The 23125-nt window shown below is 43.9% G+C and overlaps 1 protein-coding gene and 1 long non-coding RNA gene across 2 annotated transcripts in view; both read right to left on the bottom strand.

The window, feature by feature from the left end:
* LOC139277098 (uncharacterized) overlaps window positions 1-13533 on the bottom strand; it is a 395449-nt gene extending 381916 nt beyond the window's left edge. The window contains exon 1 of the long non-coding RNA XR_011596037.1: window positions 13502-13533. This is a non-coding gene — a long non-coding RNA (uncharacterized lncRNA). The remainder of the gene's footprint in view (window positions 1-13501) is intronic.
* Window positions 13534-19768: 6235 nt separating this feature from the next.
* On the bottom strand, window positions 19769-22866 carry LOC139277096 (transcription factor MafB-like). Its single transcript, XM_070895111.1, has one exon. It carries the CDS (start codon window positions 22251-22253, stop codon window positions 21342-21344), a length of 912 nt encoding a protein of 303 aa, XP_070751212.1. The 5' UTR covers window positions 22254-22866; the 3' UTR covers window positions 19769-21341.
* Between the last annotated feature and the right edge of the window lie 259 nt (window positions 22867-23125).

The following is a 23125-nucleotide window of genomic DNA, read 5'->3' as shown; positions in this document are numbered from 1 at the left end:
GCCCAATTATTGCAATGTGTCATGTATATTGCACCATATGCACTGAACACCAGGAATATAACACATGCCAAAGTATTGTAATTACAAAGCAATTCACTGGCTACAGCACGGAGGCTCCCTGATAAAGTGCAACATCCCCACTGACCCCTGGGAGTCCCTGGCCAAAGACCGCCCTAAGTGGAGGAAGTGCATCCGGAAGGGTGCTGAGCACCTCGAGTCTCGTCGCCGAGAGGATGCAGAAATCAAGCGCAGGCAGCGGAAGGAGCGCGCGGCAAACCAGTCCCACCCACCCCTTCCCTCAACGACTATCTGTCCCACCTGTGACAGGGCCTGTGGTTCTCGTATTGGACTGTGCAGCCACCTAAGAACTCAGGTTAAGAGTGGAAGGAAGTCTTCCTCGATTCCGAAGGGCTGCCTATGATGCCGATGACAGCACAGAAGGCGGCCATTCGGCCCGTCGAGCCCGTGCCGGCTCTCTGCAACTGCTCTCTGCAAGTTCCACAACAGAAAATAAATAAAAGCCGAAATGCGTTTTGAAAGGGCATTAAAAGAATGATTGTAATGAAGTCATGCTTAATGCATCACATGAAATTCTTCTGTCAACTGTTTAAAACAGTTTAAAAATAAACAAGTTGCCCCTCCCTGATAAAATAGTGGGGAGAGGAATTTCTATCAATGTTAACACTAATATTGCATATCATTACTTCAGCTTTCCTGATAGTAAACTAGATGCTAGATAAGCACACGAGGGAGACAGGAATAGAATGATTTGTTGATAGTGCTAGATGAAGAGGGCTGGGAGGAGGCCCTTGTGGTGGATAATAGACATAATAGACCAGTTGAGCCGAATGGCCTATTTCTGTGCTGTACATTCTATATAATTCTATGTAAAGCAGTCAATAAGCAACAATTACTGCAATCTTTTACATGGAGTTCCATCTAGCATCAAAAACCCAGCACAATGCGGCAGTGTGCATCTATGGGCTGCTTCCATTGCAATATGTTGGCCGTGAGCCTGTCTCCCATGATCCTATAGGGGCATTAAGTGTCATTTTGACTTTGTGCGATAGTGCAAACACAGATTCTAATCTATTTATCGAAGTCAATGGAAATAAAGAGAGAGAGAGATGTCAAAAGGGGTCCCTCCCTATCTCTGTAACCTCCTCCAGCGTTACAAGCCTTCGAGATATCTGCGCTCCTTCAATTCTGGCCTCTTACACATCACCGATTTTAATTGCTCCACCATTGGCGGCCATGCCTTCAGCTGCCTGGGCCCTAAGCTCTGGAATTCCCTCCCCAAACCACTTCGCCTCTCTCTCCTCCTTTAAAACGCTCCTTAAATCCTAACTCTTTGACCAAGCTTTTTGACGTCAGTTCTAATATCTCGTTTGGCTCGGTGTCAAATTTTGTTTGACAATGCTCCTTTGAAGTGCCTTGGGTTTTGCTACATTAAAGGTGCTATATAAAAGCAAGTTGTTGTTGTTGGGACTGCCGATTCACTATTACCTATTTCACACTATCGAATTATGTCAAAATTAGCCCCGATGAGTTCCTGATTTCCACAGTGTCAGCTGTGGCTCAATGGGTAACACACTTGCCTCTGAGTCAGAAGGTTGTGGATTCAAGTCCCACTCCTGGGAGTTGAGCACATAAATCTAAGCTGACACTCCAGTGCAGTGCTGAGGGAGTGCTACGTTGTCGGAGGTGCCGTCTTCCAGATGAGACGTTAAACCGAGGCCCCAACTGCTCTCCCACGCGGAGGTAAAAGATCCAATGGCACTATTTCGCAGAAGAGCAGGGGAGATATCCCTGGTGTCCTGTCCAATATTTATCCCTCAATCAACATAACAAAAACAAATTATCTGGTCATTATCACATTGCTATCTGTGGGAGCTTGCTGTGCGCAAGTTTGCTGCTGCGTTTCCCACATTACAACAGTGACTACACTTCAAAAGTACTTCAGTGGCTGTAAAGCACTTTGAGACGTTTGGTGGTTGTAAAAGGAGGGTGGGTATTACTACAGCCCTGTAGACCATGAGCTTGGTGGCAGTTTTGAGGGCCTGGTCTTCAAACACTCTTTTCCTCAGGTGGCCGAAGGCTGCACTGGCGCACTGGAGGCCCTGATAAATTGCAACATCCCCACTGACACCTGGGAGTCCCTGGCCAAAGACCGCCCTAAGTGGAGAAAATGCATCCAGGAGGGCTGAGCACCTCGAATCTCAACGCCGAGAGCATGCAGAAATCGAGCACAGGCAGCGGAAAGAGCGTGCGGCAAACCTGTCCCACCCACCCTTTCCCTCAACGACTATCTGTCCCACCCGTGACAGAGTCTGTGGCTCTCATATTGGACTGTTCAGCCAGCAAAGAACTCACTTCAGGAGTGGAAGCAAGTCTTCCTCGATTCCAAGGGACTGCCTATGATGATGGGTTGTGAAAGATGCTATATAAATGCAAGTCTTTCTTTTGATCTCAGTTAATCCATCATGGCACGGGTGGTGAGGAGGGTGAAGTTAAAACAAAAATACAAGGCGCTTCCCTAGAGAAAGTAAAAGATGGCAGCAGAGCCAGATCACACAGCTTTTAGCAATGCAGACTGGAGCGCAGAAGCAGTCAACTGTCCGGCTTTTCAGTTAGATTACTGCACATAATACATGCGGGGGAGGGAAAGGTGGCAGAAAATGATTAACAGCAGGGGCGAGAATAGAAATAAAACAAATTTGAACATGCTTAGAATTCAGCATGTGCTGCGAGATCATTCAGGAGTGGGATTATTATGTTACAAGTGTAAGCACTGCGATTGAATATGACATTTGATCCCAGAAGGTCAAAGGGTGAAGCCGCATTATGTCCAGTACATGGACGAAGGCCTTTGAAAGGCTTTCAGTTTATCTCCACCTTTCTCCTGAACCAAAGAGTTGTGACGTGCTTGGGAAACGCAGATGTGCAAACCTTGGCCCTTTAATATTTTCAATAAGCTCTGCGGACACCCGGTGGAAATAATGCAATTTATGACGTACAGGTTAAAAAAAAGCCTTTCGATCAAAACACTCCGACTAAATTTTGTGTTGACTTCAGATAAGCATTGAGTAAACACTGGGTAATTTCAGGTTGAAGGTGTTAATAATTGAGCATTTGACAATATGGTAAATATAATCATTGCAGCCCTGATTACCATCACAATTCTACGCTATGTGCAAATAAAAGAGATCAGAGCGATAAGGGTTAAAAATCTGCTGGTAGTCGAACTTTAATGCAGGCTCTTTGCAGCGTGCTGTGCCAGACAAGCCTGAGCCAGTCTGGAGTCCCAGCAATCACCTTACAGCAAAAAGCAGAGGAACCTGTTTTACTGGCTAGCCTGACCGACCCTGCATTGTGGCGCACATTATCAGCGGCTAGGTCTAAAGACAAGCTGGGAGGTGTCGGAAGACTCCAAACGTATAAACAGCAATTATCAATGTCAGGCTGCCATTTCCAGCACCTCCCTTATACCCTGTAATTTTCTGAAAGCTGAGACAAGGTCCATTTCTCTGTCACCATCAACAACCGCCCATCAGCCCCCACCTTTCCCCCCTCCCCCAATCTCCCCCCAACAGTAAATGCCGCTGCATGAGACTTAACATTTGCCCTTTGGTCAGCGGTCTCAGAAAAAAACATGTCAAGGATCACATAAAATCAAAGCCATCTTTTAGCTATCAATTTAGACGGGCGACTGAAATACAAATAATCCATTTGAAGGTCAGTCGCTTTCTTTATTCCTCTGCATACAAGATCGCTTTGCAAAAGTTTTCATTTTTTAACCCAACAAAAAAAATTTATGAGCAAAATGCCTTTTGGCCAAAAACATTTGCCAATGTCTGGAGGAGTTTTTTTTCCAAATCCCGAGCTAAGCAGTTAACTCCAATGTTGTGTTTGGGATATTCAGCATGCGGAAAGTCCTATGGCACAAAATTCCAGTGCCTCTTTGCCTTTGTTCTCTCCGTGATCATATCCTGAACAATTCAAGCGATTTGCGTGTAAAATCTAGCAGAACCCAATCGATGATCAATCAATATCCTGCTGTATATTGGGGATTTATATTAATTATTCATTCTCGGAATGTGGGTGTCACTGGCGAGGCCAGCATTTATTGCCCATCCCTAATTACCTTGAGGTAGCGGTTTGATGCAATTGAATGTCTTGCGAGGCCTCTTCAGAGAGCAGTTAAAAGATGGAAATCATGTATAGGCCAGACTGGCTAAGGGACAGCAGGTTTCCTCCTCTAAAAGGACACTAATCAACCAGTTGGGTTAATTACAACAGTCCGACAGCTTCCTGCTCCAAGTGATACCAACCTTTTATTTGCAGATTTTTTTTTCCAAGCGGAATTCAAAATTCCTCAAACAACCACGGTGGGATTTGATCCCACGTGCGGCTGGATCATTAGTGCAGGCCTTGGATTACTGTAAACCACCACACTACCGTAGCCCGAGCAGTTTACACAAGTCAGAACATCAGTCGGTGAAGGTGACTATAATACCGTTGTTGGACAAATTAGTCAGGATGCAGTGAGGAAGCTGTTCGTTTGGTGCCCAGGCTTCATTGCGGCCACGCAAGCCTTATTAAGTAACTGGGCGCGTTTCCCTTGCATGATGCAGCCACTTTAAACCCGAGAGGCCTGGAGACAGCCAGCTAATCTGCTCCTACCACTTTCACACCCGTCTGTGAAAAGTGACACGGGTAGCTCTTTCAGATGACTTACGGAGCAGCACTGGTAAACTGATACGCTAAACCTGTCTTTCTTCACAATATACATATCAGTGAGGATTATTGACACAGCATTAACTGTACATACTAGAACACACTCCACTTGAAATGTCCCCTAAAATTGCACCTGCATGCACATCAGCTCGGCCTCCCGGAGCAGAATGATCATTTTACGCAGTTAGCCACAGAATGCATTTTATCATTTCTTAACCTTATCAATTCTGCTTCCGAAAATAAATGCCCCACTAGATTGCTCTGAGCATCCTGTTTGCCACTGCGCTAGTGCGGGTCCAACACTGTATTTTAACAGATGGTTCATTTTTAATGTTTTCAAACAAAACACTTACCAATGTACCCATTTAGAAATGAAACAGTTACAAAGAATTGTTGACTTTAATATCCTGTGTTTTTTTCCCTTGACAAGGCAATTTAAAAAATAATTTAATGATTAAATCAACACAAGCATCAGAGAGAAGAACTTGCATTTATATACATAAGCAGGAGTAGGCCATTTGGCCCCTCGAGCCTGCTCCGCTATTCAATAAGATCATGGCTGATCTGATCATGGACTCAGCTCCACTTTCCTGCCCGCTCCCTATAATCCTTTACTCCCTTATCGCTCAAAAATCTGTCTATCTCAGCCCTAAATATATTCAATGACCCAGGCGCATTTCACAACCTCAGGATGTTCCAAGCGCTTTGCAGTTAAGTGCCTTTGACACTGTTGTCATGTTGGAAAACTCAGCAGTCAATTTTCACACAGCAAGGTCCCACAAACAGCAGTGGAATAATGCCCATATAATCTATTTTTAGTCGAATTGGCCAGAACTCCCCTGCTCTTCTTCCAAATAGTGCCACGGGATCTTTTACATTTACCTGAGAGAGCAGGCGGGGACTCCCGAAAGGCGGCACTTCTGACAGTGCACCACACCTTTGGTACTCCACTGGGTGTGTCCCCGCCTAGATTTTTGTGCTCAAGTCTCTGGAGCGGGACTCGAGCCCACAACCTTCTGACTCAGAGGCGAGAGTGAACTAGTTCAGAAGAGTTGATGAACCCTACAGTGCGTGGAGGCTGAACCAATATAATTCCAGATAGCCAGCAACCCAACGTCAACTGACTGAGTACCTTCACGCCAGAGAAATGCAGCTGACAGCAGATACACAGTTCTCCTGTCATTGGCTATATTTCTCGTTATGAATATTTTGACCTGCAGCTCAGTGACAAAAATATGGGTGCACAAATCTGCTGTCAGGCAAGGGCTCCTGGAGCACACTGGATGTGCGGAGGCATCCTGCGGGCCTGCATCTCTGGTAATCATGTCTCTGACCTCCATGCATCACTCTCGCCCTCATATTTTGCCATCGTGTACCAATCTCCTCTGGTCCTGCATGTTTTCACCCGATTGTCAAAGGAGACCGGTACCTGGTGACAAAATATAAGAAAGAAACAAAGAAAGAAAGACTTGCAAGACCGGACGCCTCAAAGCGCTTTACAGCCAATGAAGTACTTTTGGAATGTAGTTACTGTTGTAATGTGGGAATAACGGACAAAAAATGTACAAGGAGCACGTTCTCACAAGACAGCAGCAAAAAAAAAAGAGAGTTTCTAACGTGTGTTTATGCATGTTTATATGTTTGTAGAAGTAAATCAGGGCCTGCCTGCCCTTTCGGGTGAACGTAAAAGAACTCATGGCTATACTCGAAGAAGAGCAGGGGAGTTCTCCCCGGTGGCCTGGGCAATATTCATCCCTCAACCAACACCACTAAATACAGATTATCTGCTCAATAGCTCATTGATGTTTGTGGGACCTTGCTGTGTGCAAATTGGCTGCTGAGTTTTCCAACATGACAACAGTAAATGGGACGTCCCGAGGTCGTGAAAGGTGCTCCATAAAAGGTTGTTCAATTTTCGGACTTTTTAAAAAGAGTGCTTGAACACCTGTTTAACGCTTTGTAAATCAATTCTTGCTGCTTGTGCTGTGTGTCACGCAGTGCTAATAACTTGGTCAATGTATTCAAGGACTGGACAGGTCTTGCTGCTCACAATTGGACAATTTTCCAGATGTCGGAATTGCCTGTATTGGAAGAATTTGTCGTGCAAGGTTAACAATTCAGGACCGCATTTGGAGGCTGGGGGTTTTCTTGAACTGCCTGGTGGTTGTGACTGTTAACAGGCCAAGTGGTGCAGAGCCACGATCACCACACCTTGGGACCTCAGCAAGCAGGAACTGTGCTCCTTGGCCCTTTTAACTGAGGAACTGGTCAACAGTCTACACGGACTGATCAGTAATGAGGAGGATACTGAGAGGTGTGGAGTAATTGTCCACAGATCCTTAAAGGTAGCAGAACTGGTCGATAAGTTAAAATGGCATACGGAATGCTTTCCTTTATTAGCCGAGGCATAGAATACAAGAGCTGGGAGGTTATGCTGAGACTGTATACATTAGTTAGGCCACAGCTTGAGTACTGTGTGCAGTTCTGGTCACCACATTACAGGCAGGATGTGATTGTACTAGAAAGGGTGCAGAGGAGATTTACGAGGACGTTGCCAAGACTGGAAAACTTTAACTATGAAGAAAGATTGGATAGGCTGGGGTTGTTTTCCTTGGAACAGAGGAGGCTGAGGGGAGATTTAATTGGGGTGTCGAAAATTATGAGAGACCTGGATAGAGTGGATAGGAAGGACCTATTTCTCTTAGCAGAGGGGAAAATAACCAGGGGCCATAGATTTAAAGTAGTTGGTAAGAAAGAAAGACTTGGATTTATATAATGCCCTTCATGACCACCGGACGTCTCAAAGCGCTTTACAGCCAATGAAGTACTTTTGGAGTGTAGTCACTGTTGTAATGTGGGAAAAGAAGGATTAGAGGGGAGATGAGGAAATTTTTCTTCACCCAGAGGGTGGTGGGGGTCTGGAACTCACTGCCTGAAAGTGTGGTCAAGGCAGAAACCCTCACCACATTTAAAAAGTACTTGGATGTGCACTTGAAGAGCCATAATCTACAGGGATTAGGGACCTAGTGCTAGAAGGTGGCATTAGGATGGGTAGCTCTTTTTTGACCAGCACGGACACGATGAGTCGAATAGCCTCCTTCTGTGTTGTAATTTTTCTATGATTCTATGATTGCTGGAAGCCATCCAGAAAGCTCAATTTAACTGACACGGAGGTGTCAATCACCTTGGAAACAGTAAGCAAAAGACAATGGCTAGCAGTCCAAAGTAAAGGAAATGTACAGAAAGATAGATCTCCCTCTTCAAATGCTGACCGGTCAGCTGCACATCTCCAGCACCTTCTGCTCGCGATGGTAAAAGATATGGGTCAGCAACGCTTAGCTCAGGCATTCACTCTGCAACCCCTCCCCTTGATCCTTACAGCAGAAAACAAGCTTAGTGCACATCACCAACAGACTCGATGGTATCAGCCATTCACAGAATGTGGCATGAGCAAGATTCTTCTATGATGTGGATAAAAATTAGTAAAGAAACTGGCTTTATTCGCCAGGTATGTGAAATCATGGCTGAAGTTAACATCCTGGGGCTCACTGTTGACCAGAAACTTAACTTGGCCAGCCACATAAATACTGTGGCTAAAAAAGCAGGTCAGAAGCTTGATATTCTGCAGCAAGTGTCTCACCTCCTGACTCCCCAAGACCTTTCCACCATCTACAAGGCACAAGTCAAGAGTGTGATGGAATATTCTCCACTTGCCTGGATGAGTGCAGCTCCAACAACACACACAAAGCTGCACACCATCCAGGACAAAACAGCCCGCCTGATTTGCACCGCATCAGCCACCTTCAACATTCACTCCCTCCACCACCGTGCACCGTAGCTGCAGTGTGTACCATCTGCAAGATGCACTGCAGCAACTCACCAAGGCTTCTTCGGCAGCACCTCCAAAACCCACGACCGCTACCACCTAGAAGGACGAGAACAGCAGGCGCATGGGAACACCACAACCTCCACGTTTCCCTCCAAGTCACACACCATCCAGACTTGGAAATATATCGCTGTTCCTTCATCGTCACTGGGTCAAAATCCTGGAACTCCTTCCCTAACAGCACTGTGGGAGCACCTTCACCACACGGACTGCAGCGGTTCAAGGCGGCGGCTCACCACCATCTTCTCAAGGGGCAATTAGGGATGGGAAATAAATGCTGGCCTTGCCAGCGATACCCACATCCCATGAACAAATTTTTAAAAGTCAACACAGTTGACATATTTATCAGTCATGCAAAAGAAACAACAAAAAATAATTTGCATTTGCACCATTTCACATCCTCAGGACCTTCCAGGGCACTTTACAAGCAATGGGTTGCTTTTGAAGAGTCAACGGTGAAGTAAATTCACAGTCAAAGCAGTTCTAGGTTCAGGGAAGACTCAAAAGTCACCTGCTGCCTTTTAACGCCCTTCAAGAAGCCTCTCACTGAAGACCCTCAACCTCCTCCTAACATCCCCGCCATGAATGCTAGCATCTGGCCAACTCGTTCTCTGCTGCAGAGCTTTTCCTTCAGATGTGGGAGCTTCTCTTGCGAGTCTCACGCGCACGTGTGTGCCCAAGCCATTGCTCCTCATCTGAAATGACGGTAACTATGTTGCTATCTTCTTTTCTGTGTTACATAGAAACATAGAAACATAGAAAATAGGTGCAGGAGCAGGCTATTCAGCTATTCGAGCCTGCACCACCATTCAATAAGATCATGGCTGATCATTCACCTCAGTACCCCTTTCCTGCTTTCTCTCCATACCCGTTGATCCTTTTAGCCGTAAGGGCCATATCTAACTCTCTCTTGAATATATACAATGAACTGGCATCAACAACTCTCTGCGGTAGGGAGTTCCACAGGCTAACAACTCTCTGAGAGAAGAAGTTTCTCCTCATCCCAGTCCTAAATGGCTTACCCCTTATCCTTAGATTATGTCCCCTGATTCTGGACTTCCCCATCATCGGGAACATTCTTCCTGCATCTAACCTGTCCAGTCCCGTCAGAATTTTTTTTGTTTCTATGAAATTCCCTCTCATCCTTCTAAACTCTAGTGAATACAGGCCGAGATCATCCAGTCTCTTCTCATATGTCAATCCTGCCATCCCGGGAATCAGTCTGGTGAACCTTCGTTGCATTCCCTCAATAGCAAGAACATCCTTCCTCAGATTAGGAGACCAAAACTGAACACAATATTCCAGGTGAGGCCTCACCAAGGCCCTGTACAACTGCAGTAAGACCTCCCTGCTCCTATACTCAAATCCCCTAGCTATGAAGGCCAACATACCATTTGTCATTTTCACCGCCTGCTGTACCTGCATGCCAACTTTCAATGACTGATGTATCATGACACCCAGGTCTCGTTGCACCTCCCCTTTTCGTAATCTGCTACCATTCAGATAATATTCTGCCTTCGTGTTTTTGCCACCAAAGTGGATAACCTCACATTTATCCACATTATACTGCATCTGCCATGTATTTGCCCACTCACCTAACCTGTCCAAGTCACCCTGCAGCCTCTTAGCATCCTCCTCACAGCTCACACCGCCACCCAGCTAAGTGTCATCTGCAAACTTGGAGATATTACACTCAATTCCTTCATCTAAATCATTGATGTATATTGTAAATAGCTGGGGTCCCAGCACTGAGCCCTGCGGCACCCCATTAGTCACTGCCTGCCATTCTGAAAAGGAACTGTTTATCCCGACTCTCTGCTTCCTGTCTGCCAACCAGTTCTCTATCCACGTCAGTACATTATCCCCAATACCATGTGTTTAATTTTGCACACCAATCTCTTGTGTGGGACCTTGTCAAAAGCCTTTTGAAAGTCCAAATACACCACATCCACTGGTTCTGCCTTGTCCACTCTACCAGTTACATCCTCAAAAAATTCTAGAAGATTTGTCAAGCATGATTGCCCTTTCATAAATCCATGCTGACTTGGACCGATCCTGTCACTGCTTTCCAAATGCATTGCTATCTCATCTTTAATAATTGATTCCAATATTTTTCCCACTACTAATGTCAGGCTAACCAGTCTATAATTACCCATTTTCTCTCTCCCTACTTTCTTAAAAAGTGGTGTTACATTAGCTACCATCCAATCCATAGGAACTGATCCCAGAGTCAATAGACTGTTGGAAAATGATCACCAATGCATACACTATTTCTAGGGCCACTTCCTTAAGTACTCTGGGATGCAGACTATCAGGCCCCGAGGATTTAACGGCCTTCAATCCCATCAATTTCCCTAACACAATTTCCTGACCAATAAGGATTTCCTTCAGTTCCTCCTTCTCACTAGACCCTCGATCCCCTGGTGTTTGAGCAAAGTGGGTGATCTGTTAGTGTCAAGACTGAGCTGAACTTGGATGTGGCAGGGTGGAGGCCCTTAACATGAGCACAGAAACTGCAACATGGTCCATTACAAATGTATCCCCTCACACCACTTAGCAAGTGTAATTGGTGTAAACACATGTCGGAAACTGGCAGCCACTGTCCACCACTGATTGGATAGACACAGCAGTGCTGTTTCTGAGTGTCATTCTAGATCTCATCAAACTTCACCGTTGCTTGCAAAATCACCCCTAAAATCATCTTAACCCACTGAGCACTTAAGGTACATGAGCTCCCCTTCTCTGTAATATCTGCAAATTTCTAATGACGGATGAAAAATAGGGAACATTGCCTCATACATGGTATTTAAGTGAAAAACAGGGGGGGGGGGGGAATCCTCTATGATGCAATTAATAATGTGGAGCTGAAATAGAACAGTTGCCCTCACAGAGTTAAAACTCCGAGCTACTCGTATGGTTTGTTTTTGCCTGTTCAGATTTATTTAACTGCAGTTGCCGTGGCCGACGACAGGATGGATGTGGGCCTGTCTGAGAAATATGTAGAATGCAGAGAGCTCATGAATTTATTCGAGTTTTAATGCAAGACGATCGGATTTTTCAGTGTTCTCATAAAATTAACAATTTGATCATTAAATCAGATGACATTCAGAGTCATTTTCAGAATATTTTTTTCCGGTGTGTGTGTGCATGCGTGCTTTCAGTTTTATAAAATCGGCTGCATTTTCTCCCACTGGAATGAAGGGAAATGGAAATTAGAACCGACAAATTGCACATTTTCTGGAGTCCACTTTGCCTGAATTCTTTGTAATTGGAGTTGCCCGTTTTATTTTACTGAGATATTTTCCAGTGCATTTGCTCAAGAAGGAAGCAGTCAGTACTCTACATTTTTTGTGAGTGTGTATTTAGAGTGTGTGTGAGTGTTTGTAAGAGTGTGAGTGTGAGAATGTGTGACAGAGTGTGAGAGAGTGAGTGTGAGAGTGTGAGAGCGTGAGAGAGTGTGAGAATGTGTGAGAGTGTGTGTGATTGTTTGTGAGAGTGTGAGTGAGAGAGTGTGAGAATGTGTGAGAGTGTGTGAGAGAGAGTGAGTGAGAGTGTGAGTGAGAGTGTGAGTGAGAGTGAGAAAGAGTGAGAGAGTGAGTGTGAGTGAGAAAGTGAGAGTGAGTGAGTGAATGAGTGAGTGAGTGTGAGAGAGTGAGAGTGTGAGAGTGAGTATGTGAGAGTGTGAGAGAGTGAGAGCGTGATGGGTATGAGTATGAGTGTGTGAGAGAGTGCGAGAGAGTGTGAGAGAATGAGTGTGAGAGTGAGAGTGTGAGAGTGAGTGAGTGAGAGTGTGAGTGAGTGAGAGTGTGATGAGTGTGAGTATGTGTGTGAGAGTGTGAGTGAGTTAGAGTGTGATGAGTGTGGATATGAGTGTGTGAGAGAGTGTGAGTGAGAGTGTGATGAGCGTAAGTATGAGTGTGTGAGAGAGTGTGAGTGAGTGAGAGTGTGATGAGTGTGACTTTGAGTGTGTGAGAGAGTGTGAGTGTGTGCATTGAAATTGAGCTCAGTAACTTCTATAACTGTTTTCAAACTGAACGCTGATTCTGCCCCCCCCCATGTCACATAGCAATTGCACAGTCATCAAATTAATTGACATCACATGATCAGCTTCAAACGTCCTACACACATCAGATATCCCACAATCCAATACTCAAACCTTAACCCTTGCCCTGCTGCATAGATAGGAACTCTATACAATTAACAACTTTAATCATTACTCTGCTGAATGAAGAGGGATTCTTTACAGTCGCTCAATGGCTTTTGCGACTGGCGTTTTTAAGAAGTGTCCAAAAAAGAGTTTGGTTATTGTACGGCTGATCCCTATTTTTGTTTCCACATTACAGTTGTCTTTTTGTTCATCAGCTGCTTTCTGGGAAATGTGGGACAGTGATAAGCTGTTGTACAGTGAACATGTACAATGTGTTTGATTGAGAGATATGAAGGGAAACCATTCTCCACGCAAAATCTCTTTCTGATTGGTATCTGCAGGCATGTCAGATGCTGGCGAATATTATTGCCTCACCTCACCGTCTGCATTTATTGATCTCTTTAAATTGAGACCTTTTGACTTGTAAAAGCACTGTTTAACCTGTTTGATCTGTTTCGCTTTTTAATATAATTAACACATTCATTTTTACACAAGATAGCGCTCGTTAGCCGAGACAGGCTCCTCTACACTGAGATTCTGTCACAATGCAGTGATGTGGCAACATAAAAAGCTGCATATATTTACTCCCACGTGAAATTATATATTTATTTTATGTTCCTCTTTTCTATACAGAAGACAACCATTACTTTAACAAAAAAAAATAGCGAATTCCGAAATTATTTCTGGAACACTAAATTACCCGACTCCAAAGCAAAGGAAAAGAATGTTACCTTGTATGGGGCATGGAGCGCAGTGGTTGTTTTCTGGTGCATTTCATTGGGAATCTGTGTAAACGCAAGATATAAAATCAAAAGGTAGATTACGTTGACTTATAGGTGATCCTGTTTAACGAAAGTACATCACGGACAAATGGATGATGGAACACACTAATCAATGAATCAATACATCAATATTAATAACCTGAGACTAATCAATCGGGCCAGTATACCAGAGGTTGAAAGTGTGCAGCACATAAAACAGCCTACGCACTTCATTAATTAGATGTTTTTTTATTTATTCGTTCACAGGATGTGGGCATCACTGGCAAGACAGGCCTTTATTGCCCATCCCTACCTGTCCTTAAGAAGGTGGTGAGCTGCCTTTTTGAACCAGTGCAGTCCATGTGGCAATACTTCTTTGTAGCAATTTGAGACAACTTAGTGGTTTGCTAGGCCATTTCAGAGGGCAAGTTAAGAGACAATCACCTTGATGTGGGTCTGGAGTCACATATAGGCCAGAATGGGTAAGGATGGCAGATTTCCTTCCCTAAAGGATATTAGGTGAAGCAGATGGGTTTTTACGACAATCCGATAGTTTTGTGATCACCCTTACTAGCTTTTTATTCCAGATTTATTTATTTATGAATTTAAATTCCCCCAGCTGCCATGGTGGAGATTTGAACTCACATCTCCAGATCATTAGTCCAGGATTACTGGATTACTAGTCCAGGAACATAACCACTATGCTACCGTTCCAATAGTCCAATGAATCTAGTGTTATTATCCGCTCACTGAATGTTTTCTTGAACTATGTTGGTTCAATTTTTGTAACAGTAAAGATGAAAAGATTTTAGCATGAGGAGATTTTTTTTTTTTAAAAGACTTTTTTTCCCCCCGCGTCAAGCACTCCTTGGTCACCCATTGCAGAAGCCAGCTGGAGGGTAAAACTCAGCATGGCCAATGTGCCTGAATCTTTGCCTCAGAAGAGCACCCCCTACTGCACAAGGTGATATTTCAGTCCCGACAGCAGGAATCTCTGCGGCCTCCTCCAATGAGTGGTTTTGGCAATTAATGCTAATTTGTGGGCAGTTTACTGCTGCGAATTGGCATCCACAAGTAACTCAGCTGAGGTTGTCCGTATTGAATTTCACTCGAGTCCTTTTATCGAGGCAGCGGAGCGAGGAGACTTTCATCCCACCACCAGTCTGAGCTAGTTTCGAGCTTAGGATGCCGAGTTAAAAGGACAGCATGTTGGGCCAGAGCACCACCCAAAACCTCATCTGTGATGATTTTAGATGCCGTTATCTAAATAGCAATCTTTGCGAATTGTGTATGGTGTCAACTAAACAGCCAAAAAAAAAAGAATGCTGTCCCACTTTGGTTTCAAACCACCATTTACTGTCTCATGTTAAAAAACGTTTCTCAGCCCAATTCCACATGACCCGTCAACTTACTGAAACAGTCTGCTACAAAGTTGTGAGGTTTATTTTTTATAAAGACAGAGATAACGGTCCTTTCTGTTGTTTATTGCAATGAGTCAGTTCCACCTCCCATATTCAAAAAATTAACCAAAATCAAAATCTTATTAGCCTCACTCTGCTGATTCCTCTCTGTTCCCCATCCCATGCACAGAGATTTACAGGTAAGCTAATGCCAATGGGTTTATTACAAAAAAGATCTGGCTCCAAGGTTTTTTGCAGCAGATATTTTTTCACCGGTACATTGGGCAGTTAAATTCATTTCAAATTTGGATTCCTAGTTCTCTCATCATAGTCGTTCAGCCTGTAGTAATCGCCATCCCTTTACTGCCCCATTTTAAGGGTTCGCCGCCACCTTGTCAAGGGCAACTAGGAACGGCCAATAAGTGCTGACCTTGCTAGTGGCACCCACATCGAGAATTACATTTTTAAAAACTGCTGATATGCCTATGAGTTTTGCCTCTTGCAGTTTATGCCACCTGATAATAAGGTATTCATCCCATGTAGTTTGACCCTCTTTGCAACATGCTAACTGCCAAGGACCAATGCGATAATGACAGAAAAAATTACAGCATCGTTATCGAATCAGATTATTGCATTTGATACTTTTTATTTATTTTCCGCAGCCAGTGAGGAAAAGAAAACTTGCATGCTCATTAAAAAATGTCATTAATGGTCTTATCAGGTGAAGCGACTGGTTCTGTGATGAAAGCAGTGTTGTAAGCAAGGCTTAAGAGATCATTTTACATGAATGCAGCGTTGCGTGGCGGTATGGGAAGAGAACAAATCCTTTCCTGGTCGGGTCGGCGGTGGGGAGGGGGCGGGGGGGGGGGTGGGGGGAGAGGCAGAAATGACTGACTGCTTGAACTCCGAATGTGCACAAAATTATTTCTTGCAGTCTAAAACAGTAGTTAGTAAGAACTTAATAAGACTAGAGTCACATTGAAAGGTTTTATGTTGTGATGCCACAGTAATCAGAATGTGAGCTTTTGCTCACTATTAGGGCAACTGATTTTGATGCAGTGCAACGTCCCACAACAAACCCTGGGAATTTCGACACTTATGCCCATGCAGCACAATATGCTAGCGCAAGTACTGCAAATTTTGCACAGAGTCCCAAAGGCAGTGAGAATGCCAATTGCTGAGCGGACTGGAGCAATAACACGTTACTTGCTGCAAAAAACAAAATCACTTGCCCTACTCATTATCAACAAAAAAAACACAACTGCATTCACACAAACGTGCATGCACTATGGACATTTGCTAATGATGATGAGCAGTGCAAAATAACATAATGTGATATAAAATGACTGTCAATCTTCACAGGTGCGAGGGCCAGAATATATATTTCTTTAATTTGCAGAAATAGAATCATACGGCACAGAAGGAGGCCATTCGGCCCATCGTGCCTGTGCCAGCTCTTTGATAGAGCTGTCTAATTAGTCCCACTTCCCTGCTCTTTCCCCATAGACCTGCAAATTTTTCCTTTTCAAGTATATATCCAATTCACTTTCAAAAGTTACTATCCAATCTGCTTCCACCACACTTTCAAGCACTGCATTCCGGATGATATTGGCAGTCACTGATGTTCCTGTTCTACCCCACTTGAGATTGACCGTACAGAGCCAAAGTCCCAGCAAATACTTATGTGCAGCGTGTTGCCCCGTAGCCACTAACGCAAATACAATGAGCAAGACACGAAGAGAAAAATATTCCCTTTTACTCCAATGCTCAAGAATAAAGAGGGGAGGGAATGAATCAATGTGCGAGCCATTGTTCAGTTTTAGTAGACACACAGGTGTCCATTTGCAGTGTTCACTGTATGTGGTGAATGTTCATGTGTAGCATTTCTGTTATCCAGTGCGCAAGGCATTTTATCTGAAAGTGCCAAATGATTATTCAAAAGACCCTTCCGTCCTAGCACACCAAATGGAATTTCAAAGCATTAAGTTTTCAAATCTATGCCAAAACGGTTAAATTACTCTTTCATAAATTAAACTCTTTGACACTCGTTTGGAGTCATTCCTGTTGATGTTCCTAATCACAGGAAGATGTCGCAGAAATGATGCTATGCAGCTCTGCAGAGCGGACCAAGGCTGTGTGGGAGGTATCCCCACAGTAGCACCATGCAACGATGGAGCTGGTCGGTTAGCTACGTAAAACATAGGACTCAGACACATTGCAACAGCCCTGACCATTTGAATCTGAACATGTTAAACTGAGCACTTGTCCCTCAAAGGGAGATTTAAAGGTGCCTTTTTTTTAAAAAGCATATTGCATGTATATCAACCCGCTCCCCCGATCCCCACCTTTACTGAACAGAACTTTATATCGGTAATAACGACTGGACTCGAGCATCGCCTCTTAGTTTGGGTTTCGTTTACATTGTAACCAGCAGTTTTTCTTTTACTAAGTACATTTCGCGCATACAAAATGCGGCATATCAATGCCATTTTTCTTTCATTCGAAACTAAAATAACAGGAATGCTAAATAATATTTCGATTTCATGATGTCCTGGAGGAATCATGTTCAAATATAAATAGTTTTGTGCAAGTGGAATGGTTACACTGCTCTAAACTCGGCTAACAACATTTACTGACACGGCGCATCTTTTAAGTGGAAAAGGATCGCAAAATCACCACAATTAATGTAGGCCTTACTTTTAAATAATTGATTCTTGTAAACAGTTTTAATGTGAAACAATGCTTTCAATTTCATAGCATTTGTGCATGGTTAATTTTTATTAAAGGCGAATTATCGGCACGGCATAACATTGTTATAAATTGCCTTAACTACTGCAGTGTCAGCTAGTCTGCTGTGGTGGGTTTTTGACTTGAGCCTATTTTTTCCCCCTTTGTTTCGCTTCCTATTATTGAGATGATTTGGCCGAAAGAAAAGCGTCCCCTGTTTTGCAATTTCTGTGGCGGTCTTTTTAAAAAAAAAATAAAGGAAACATTTTACATTCGGTAAAAGTGTGACTCCGTCATCAACACTGCTTTCTACCTTCAGCTCTCGGTGTCAAGACTCCCTAACGCTTTGCACCAGAGGAGCAAGCCTCTTCTTGCTGAAGTCAGGGCCAAACGTTATCTCCGCTGAGTGATCCTGTGTATCTAGGATCAGTAATTTGACACCGGCAACTCCTGAAGAGATGCCCTGACCCTTCAGTGTCAAACACTGGTAACCAACCAGCTCACTACAGCAAGTCAAGCAGACAATGTGCTGAAAACTCAGCCTAAAACAGCTGGGAATGGTTAGTTCACAACAACACTAGCTGAGGGAACTGATGCACTCTGCTAAATATTGCAGCATTTCATACACCCGCTGGTTAGAGACGCCAAAATACGCAATCTCCCAAATTGTCAACTTCTCTTTTTCTTTTTTTATGCTGTTCACTTTCATGTCTTCCAAGCAGCCCTGTGGTTTGTGCACCAGATGGATTATGAAAGCAGTATAAAAATAATTTCACCAGAGCACTAACTAAATATGTGTGTGTTTTTTATTAAGTTGGCTTTAGATCCATGGAGATGTCGAATTTCAGTGCATCACTCTACGACCTAGAATGTTTATGCAAAATTATTTTATTAAAAGCCTGCACACTTACCTGCCGGCACAGTTTAAATTACCCATTTAAAAAAAAATTAAGACGTATGTTTAGCAAAATTGCAAAGGCTGGGTTTAAATGATCACTTTCTGAAGCATCAGCTATTTGCCGCCTCTCTCAGATTTCTGCTACGATCAATGCATCCTGCTGAAATGCTGCCTACGACGTGAATTTCATCCAATTTACAGCATTACACAGTAAAGAGGTCCACACGTCTCTTTGCCATAACCTTGAAATTGTACCAAATACGTGAAGTTTACAGTTGCTGCAAACAGGACAAGGGAATGACAAAGCAAGATCATTTTTTTAAAAAGCACTGCGGCGATCTTGTCCATTATCCACCTATATATTTGCATGGGGACTTCAACTGGAGACAATATGCCTTAATGTCACTCCGCTAACTCTGGGACAAACTGAGTAACCTCATCACTGGTCCCACCATTAGAAACGTCCATTTCATAATGAAAAATTAAAATACATAACAGCTACTGATATGGCATAAACACCTCCTACATAAACAACCTTCGACCCCTGAAAACTTTCCATCCACACAGTATTCCAACAAGAATACAGCATGCTAAACATACCAAGAGCTTTTCTTTCTATTTTCTTATTACTGTTGTTCAATTAGCCCCACTGTTTCATTCAATGCATGCATGAGAGGACATTAATATGCACTGGCAGTTCCCACAAACAATATTCCTCTCAAGCTTTCCCAAGCCGCCATGCAATAACTGGCACAGAAAGCGGTTAAAAAATCATCAAAATTAAAAAACTCAGCCAGTAACTGAATGCAAAACAAAAATCAAAATTTGAACTCTGTGGCTAAGTATTGGTTCTACAACAGCAAATTTACCTAATATGTTACAGATTAAAGGCAATGATTTTTCAGTGACATAAAAAAAAACAAATCTGCTGTTGCTGTAGGATTTAAAGTATAATTCTTGGCATATTGTCAGAATGGTTCTGAGTGCCAAATGTATGTTAAGGGTGTAGGCACCCAGGGTGATAATGGTAATAGGAGTGGAGATAACACAAATGGGCATGTTACAGTAATAAAACAGATTTGAACTTATGTAACACACTTTGGCTGCAGCCTCTCGACTTTTTTTTTGCACACGTGAATTTATTTTTCAACAAAAAGCAAAAAATAAAAAGGATTAAGTGAAGGTGAGAATAAAAGACATCAGAGAATCATGTCGTCAAAATAAATGCCATTTGAATGACTTTAATAAGCATATAATAGAAAAAAAACAGTTTTCACAGAACAAAAGAGAAAAGACAGAAACCATTTCTTTTTTTTGGATAACACTACAATACTCCAGATCGGAACAGATAATTGAAAGGCATAGTCATTCCCATAAGCTGTCTGCTTATGATCCCTTCAGAATTTATGAGAGCAATTTTTTGTGTGTGTCTGGTATAATAGTTAATGAATCTGAATAAGGTTGTTTCAATCACTACAGCCAACGTTTTATATCTCTCTTCTCGCCTCGCTTGGAAAAAAAATCACCCTTTAACAGTATTTAAAAAGTACAGACGCATAAATGCTGTCACGCCGTCCTGTTATATTCGTGTTAATTTAACAAATTATTAATAATATTCTTTTTAAAAAATCCACTCAGGTAAGACGCCGTTTGCACCCGCTCAGCAGCGCGTAGTTTACAAAGAGAGTTTTCATTTTGGTCATATTGTCAGTGCTTCTGATTACACACTGACCTTGCACACAAAAAAAAGATAATCCATGCTATCTCGAGTTTAAAAAGTGTACATTTTAAAGCATCACTTTGGTGTAAAGACCACCCTAGCCGGCCAGCATGGCTAATGGGGCCTTCGTACACTGTGAGTGACTGTATGTTTCATTAACAAGCGTTGGATTTACAACATACAGAACCGAAACTTGACCTTTATTCTCTCTCTCTCTCTCTCTCCCCCGAATGGCAGGGATTTAGGAAATTAACCGCATTTATAAAACAAATACAGCTTCCTACTGTGTGATGAACAGTTTACAATTCGAGCAACGGAAAAAAAAACTATTATACAAAAAAATGTGTCAGTCTCAAATCTGCTAAATTCTGTAGCAATCACCGCCCATGTTCAGAGCGCCAGGTAAAATTAACACATTAATGGCACACACAGAGAAAAAAAAGATTGTTGCTAATCTTGGTATATGTTCAGATCTGTCCGTTTCTGTTTAATTCTGCAGCAACTAACAAACAAAAAAAAGAAAAACTAACCAAAATAACAGAAAAAATGATGAGGCGCTGAAATTACAATGTTGGTTTCTGGTAAAGCGGAAAATTGCCCTCAACTTCCCCTCTCCCTCCCCCCAGAAAAAGATTTTTTTTTAAAAAACACAGCCTGCTGAAATGGATCAGTGCATATGGACACAGTTCTTGTTGCATATATTTACAAGCTGTTATATTCGTCAGCCGAAAACCGAGAACTGCACAAGCAGTAAAAAAAAAGTTCAACTATTCTGTGGTAACTTCTTTCAGATAAAACAAGCTAGAATCAACGTCATGCCAAATGGAAAGTAAGCTGGTACAAAATAGAAATTATTACCATACATGTCCAGCATGCAGGATTAATATTTTTGTGTGTTTTAAATGAGGGTTTTCTGATTTTCTCTCTATACAACCAAACAGGCAATATATGGATGGGGTATGTTGTAGATAGTTTTCTCTCGCTCGCTCTCTTTCTCTCTAACAATTCTCAAGCAGGCATATGGATGGGGTGTTATTGATGGAGGATGGCAGGCGATTGGGGAACTCACATAAAGAATTCTGGAGACGGTGGGTTGTCGCTGGTGGACCCTGCCTCTCTGAAACCATTGCTGGCGAGTTTCTCACACTTGAGTTTGTAGGCGTCTCGCTCCCTCATCAGCCTGGCCACCTCTTGCTTGAGCTGTTCGACCTGCTGGATGAGCTGGGTCTTCTCGTTCTCCAGCAGGTGTTTCTGCTGCACCCGTTTGTACCTGCAGGACTGCGCGTAGCCCCGGTTCTTCAGAGTTCTGCGCTTCTGCTTCAAGCGGATCACGTCGTCCTTGGTGAAGCCCCGGAGGTGCCTGTTGAGCTCCCGCACCGACATGCTGACCAGCTGGTCGTCCGAGAACCTGTCCTCGGCGTGGAGGCTCTGGTGGTGGGGCGAGCTCTGGATCTGCTGCGAGGACGAGGTAGACGAGGCCGGCGAGCTGTGCTGCTGGTGGTGGCTGTGGTGCTGATGGTGGGCGCCGGGGTTCCCCAGCTCGTCCGGGTTCACCCCCTGGTACTGGTGGTGGTGGTGGTGGTGGTGGTGGTTCCTGAAGCCATCGTAGCCCTGCAGTTGCTGCTGGACGGCGTGGGCACTGCCGATCAGGGCTTCCACCGCGTCCTCCGGGGTGAAGTTCAAAGCCTCCGGGTTGAGCTGCTGGTAATTGTTGGTCATCCAGTAGAGGTCTTCCAGGTGAGTCTTCTGCTCGGTGGGGCTGAAACTGGGGGACGAGGGCACCGAGCTGCAGGGGGTGCTGATAGGGGTGGACGAGACGGATCCTGCTGGCTGTAACCGGGTGCAGTGCCTCCCAGAGCGGTCAGCTCCCAGGGGCTCCTTCTTCACGTCGAATTTCATCAGGTCAAAATCATTGACATACTCCATGGCAAGCGGGCTGGTGGGCAATTCTGCATTAATAGCCAGCTCTGTAGTCATCGCTTTTTGGAGTCGGTTTCTGGATGTTCCTGATACTAAAGTCCCTTCTCTCAGACGCTGTGGTGGTGCTGGTGTGCTTTTTCTTCCTTGTTGTATCTTCTTCTCCCCACCTTCTTCTTTTTGTGTGCCGACGCTCTCAGCAAGTGAAACTTCTCTGAGCGGCACAGTGCATGGAGAGAGAGAGAGAGAGAAAAAGAGTCGACTGAGTCTTGCTTCTTTTTTTTTCTTGGCTTCCTTTAAGTCACAGCGGAGCGATCCCTCTTAAACGAGCCGGGCTGCCATCAAGGAATAAGCAATCCGGTCTTGAGCGCTTGCTGGAACCGAGATGAGAAAATAAAAAAAAAGAGGGTGGCATTTAAAAAAAAAAACACCCACCAGGATTGAGGGAGGGGAGGGAATGAGGGAGAAAGTGCCCGGGGTTGCCCTAATGGTGCAGAGCCCGCAAGTAGTTGTAAGTCCTCCCCTCCCGGGAAAAAAAGCAAAAAGCAGGAGACTGCTGCTTGCTTGCTGCTTCGCCCGCCTCAGCCTTGCCTCTCTGCAAGAAACAGCTTCTTTTTTTTTGGTTGCAATAAATAATATTTTTTTTTAAATCACCCACAGCCAATCTGCCGAGGATCAGCCAGCTTTTAGCACAGATTGCAAATCTCCTCCTTTACAGTATATACCCCCCCGGCACACGTCACCCCCCGGGAGGCGGGGCTCACGCCGCCCCCCCGCCAATCAGCGCCCGCACACGGCGGAATTAGCATAATAGGATAGAAACAAGGGAAGTGGAGTTTGACAATTAGAGCCAATCAGCTGACAATCAGCTGAGCAGCCCAGAGCTGCCAACCCAGCCAACCCCCAACCCCCCCCCATATACACAGAACCCT

This window comes from Pristiophorus japonicus, chromosome 12 (assembly GCF_044704955.1).
Source record: "Pristiophorus japonicus isolate sPriJap1 chromosome 12, sPriJap1.hap1, whole genome shotgun sequence".
NCBI classification, from domain to species: Eukaryota; Metazoa; Chordata; class Chondrichthyes; family Pristiophoridae; genus Pristiophorus; species Pristiophorus japonicus.
This window is presented reverse-complemented; position numbering and strand designations above follow the sequence as displayed.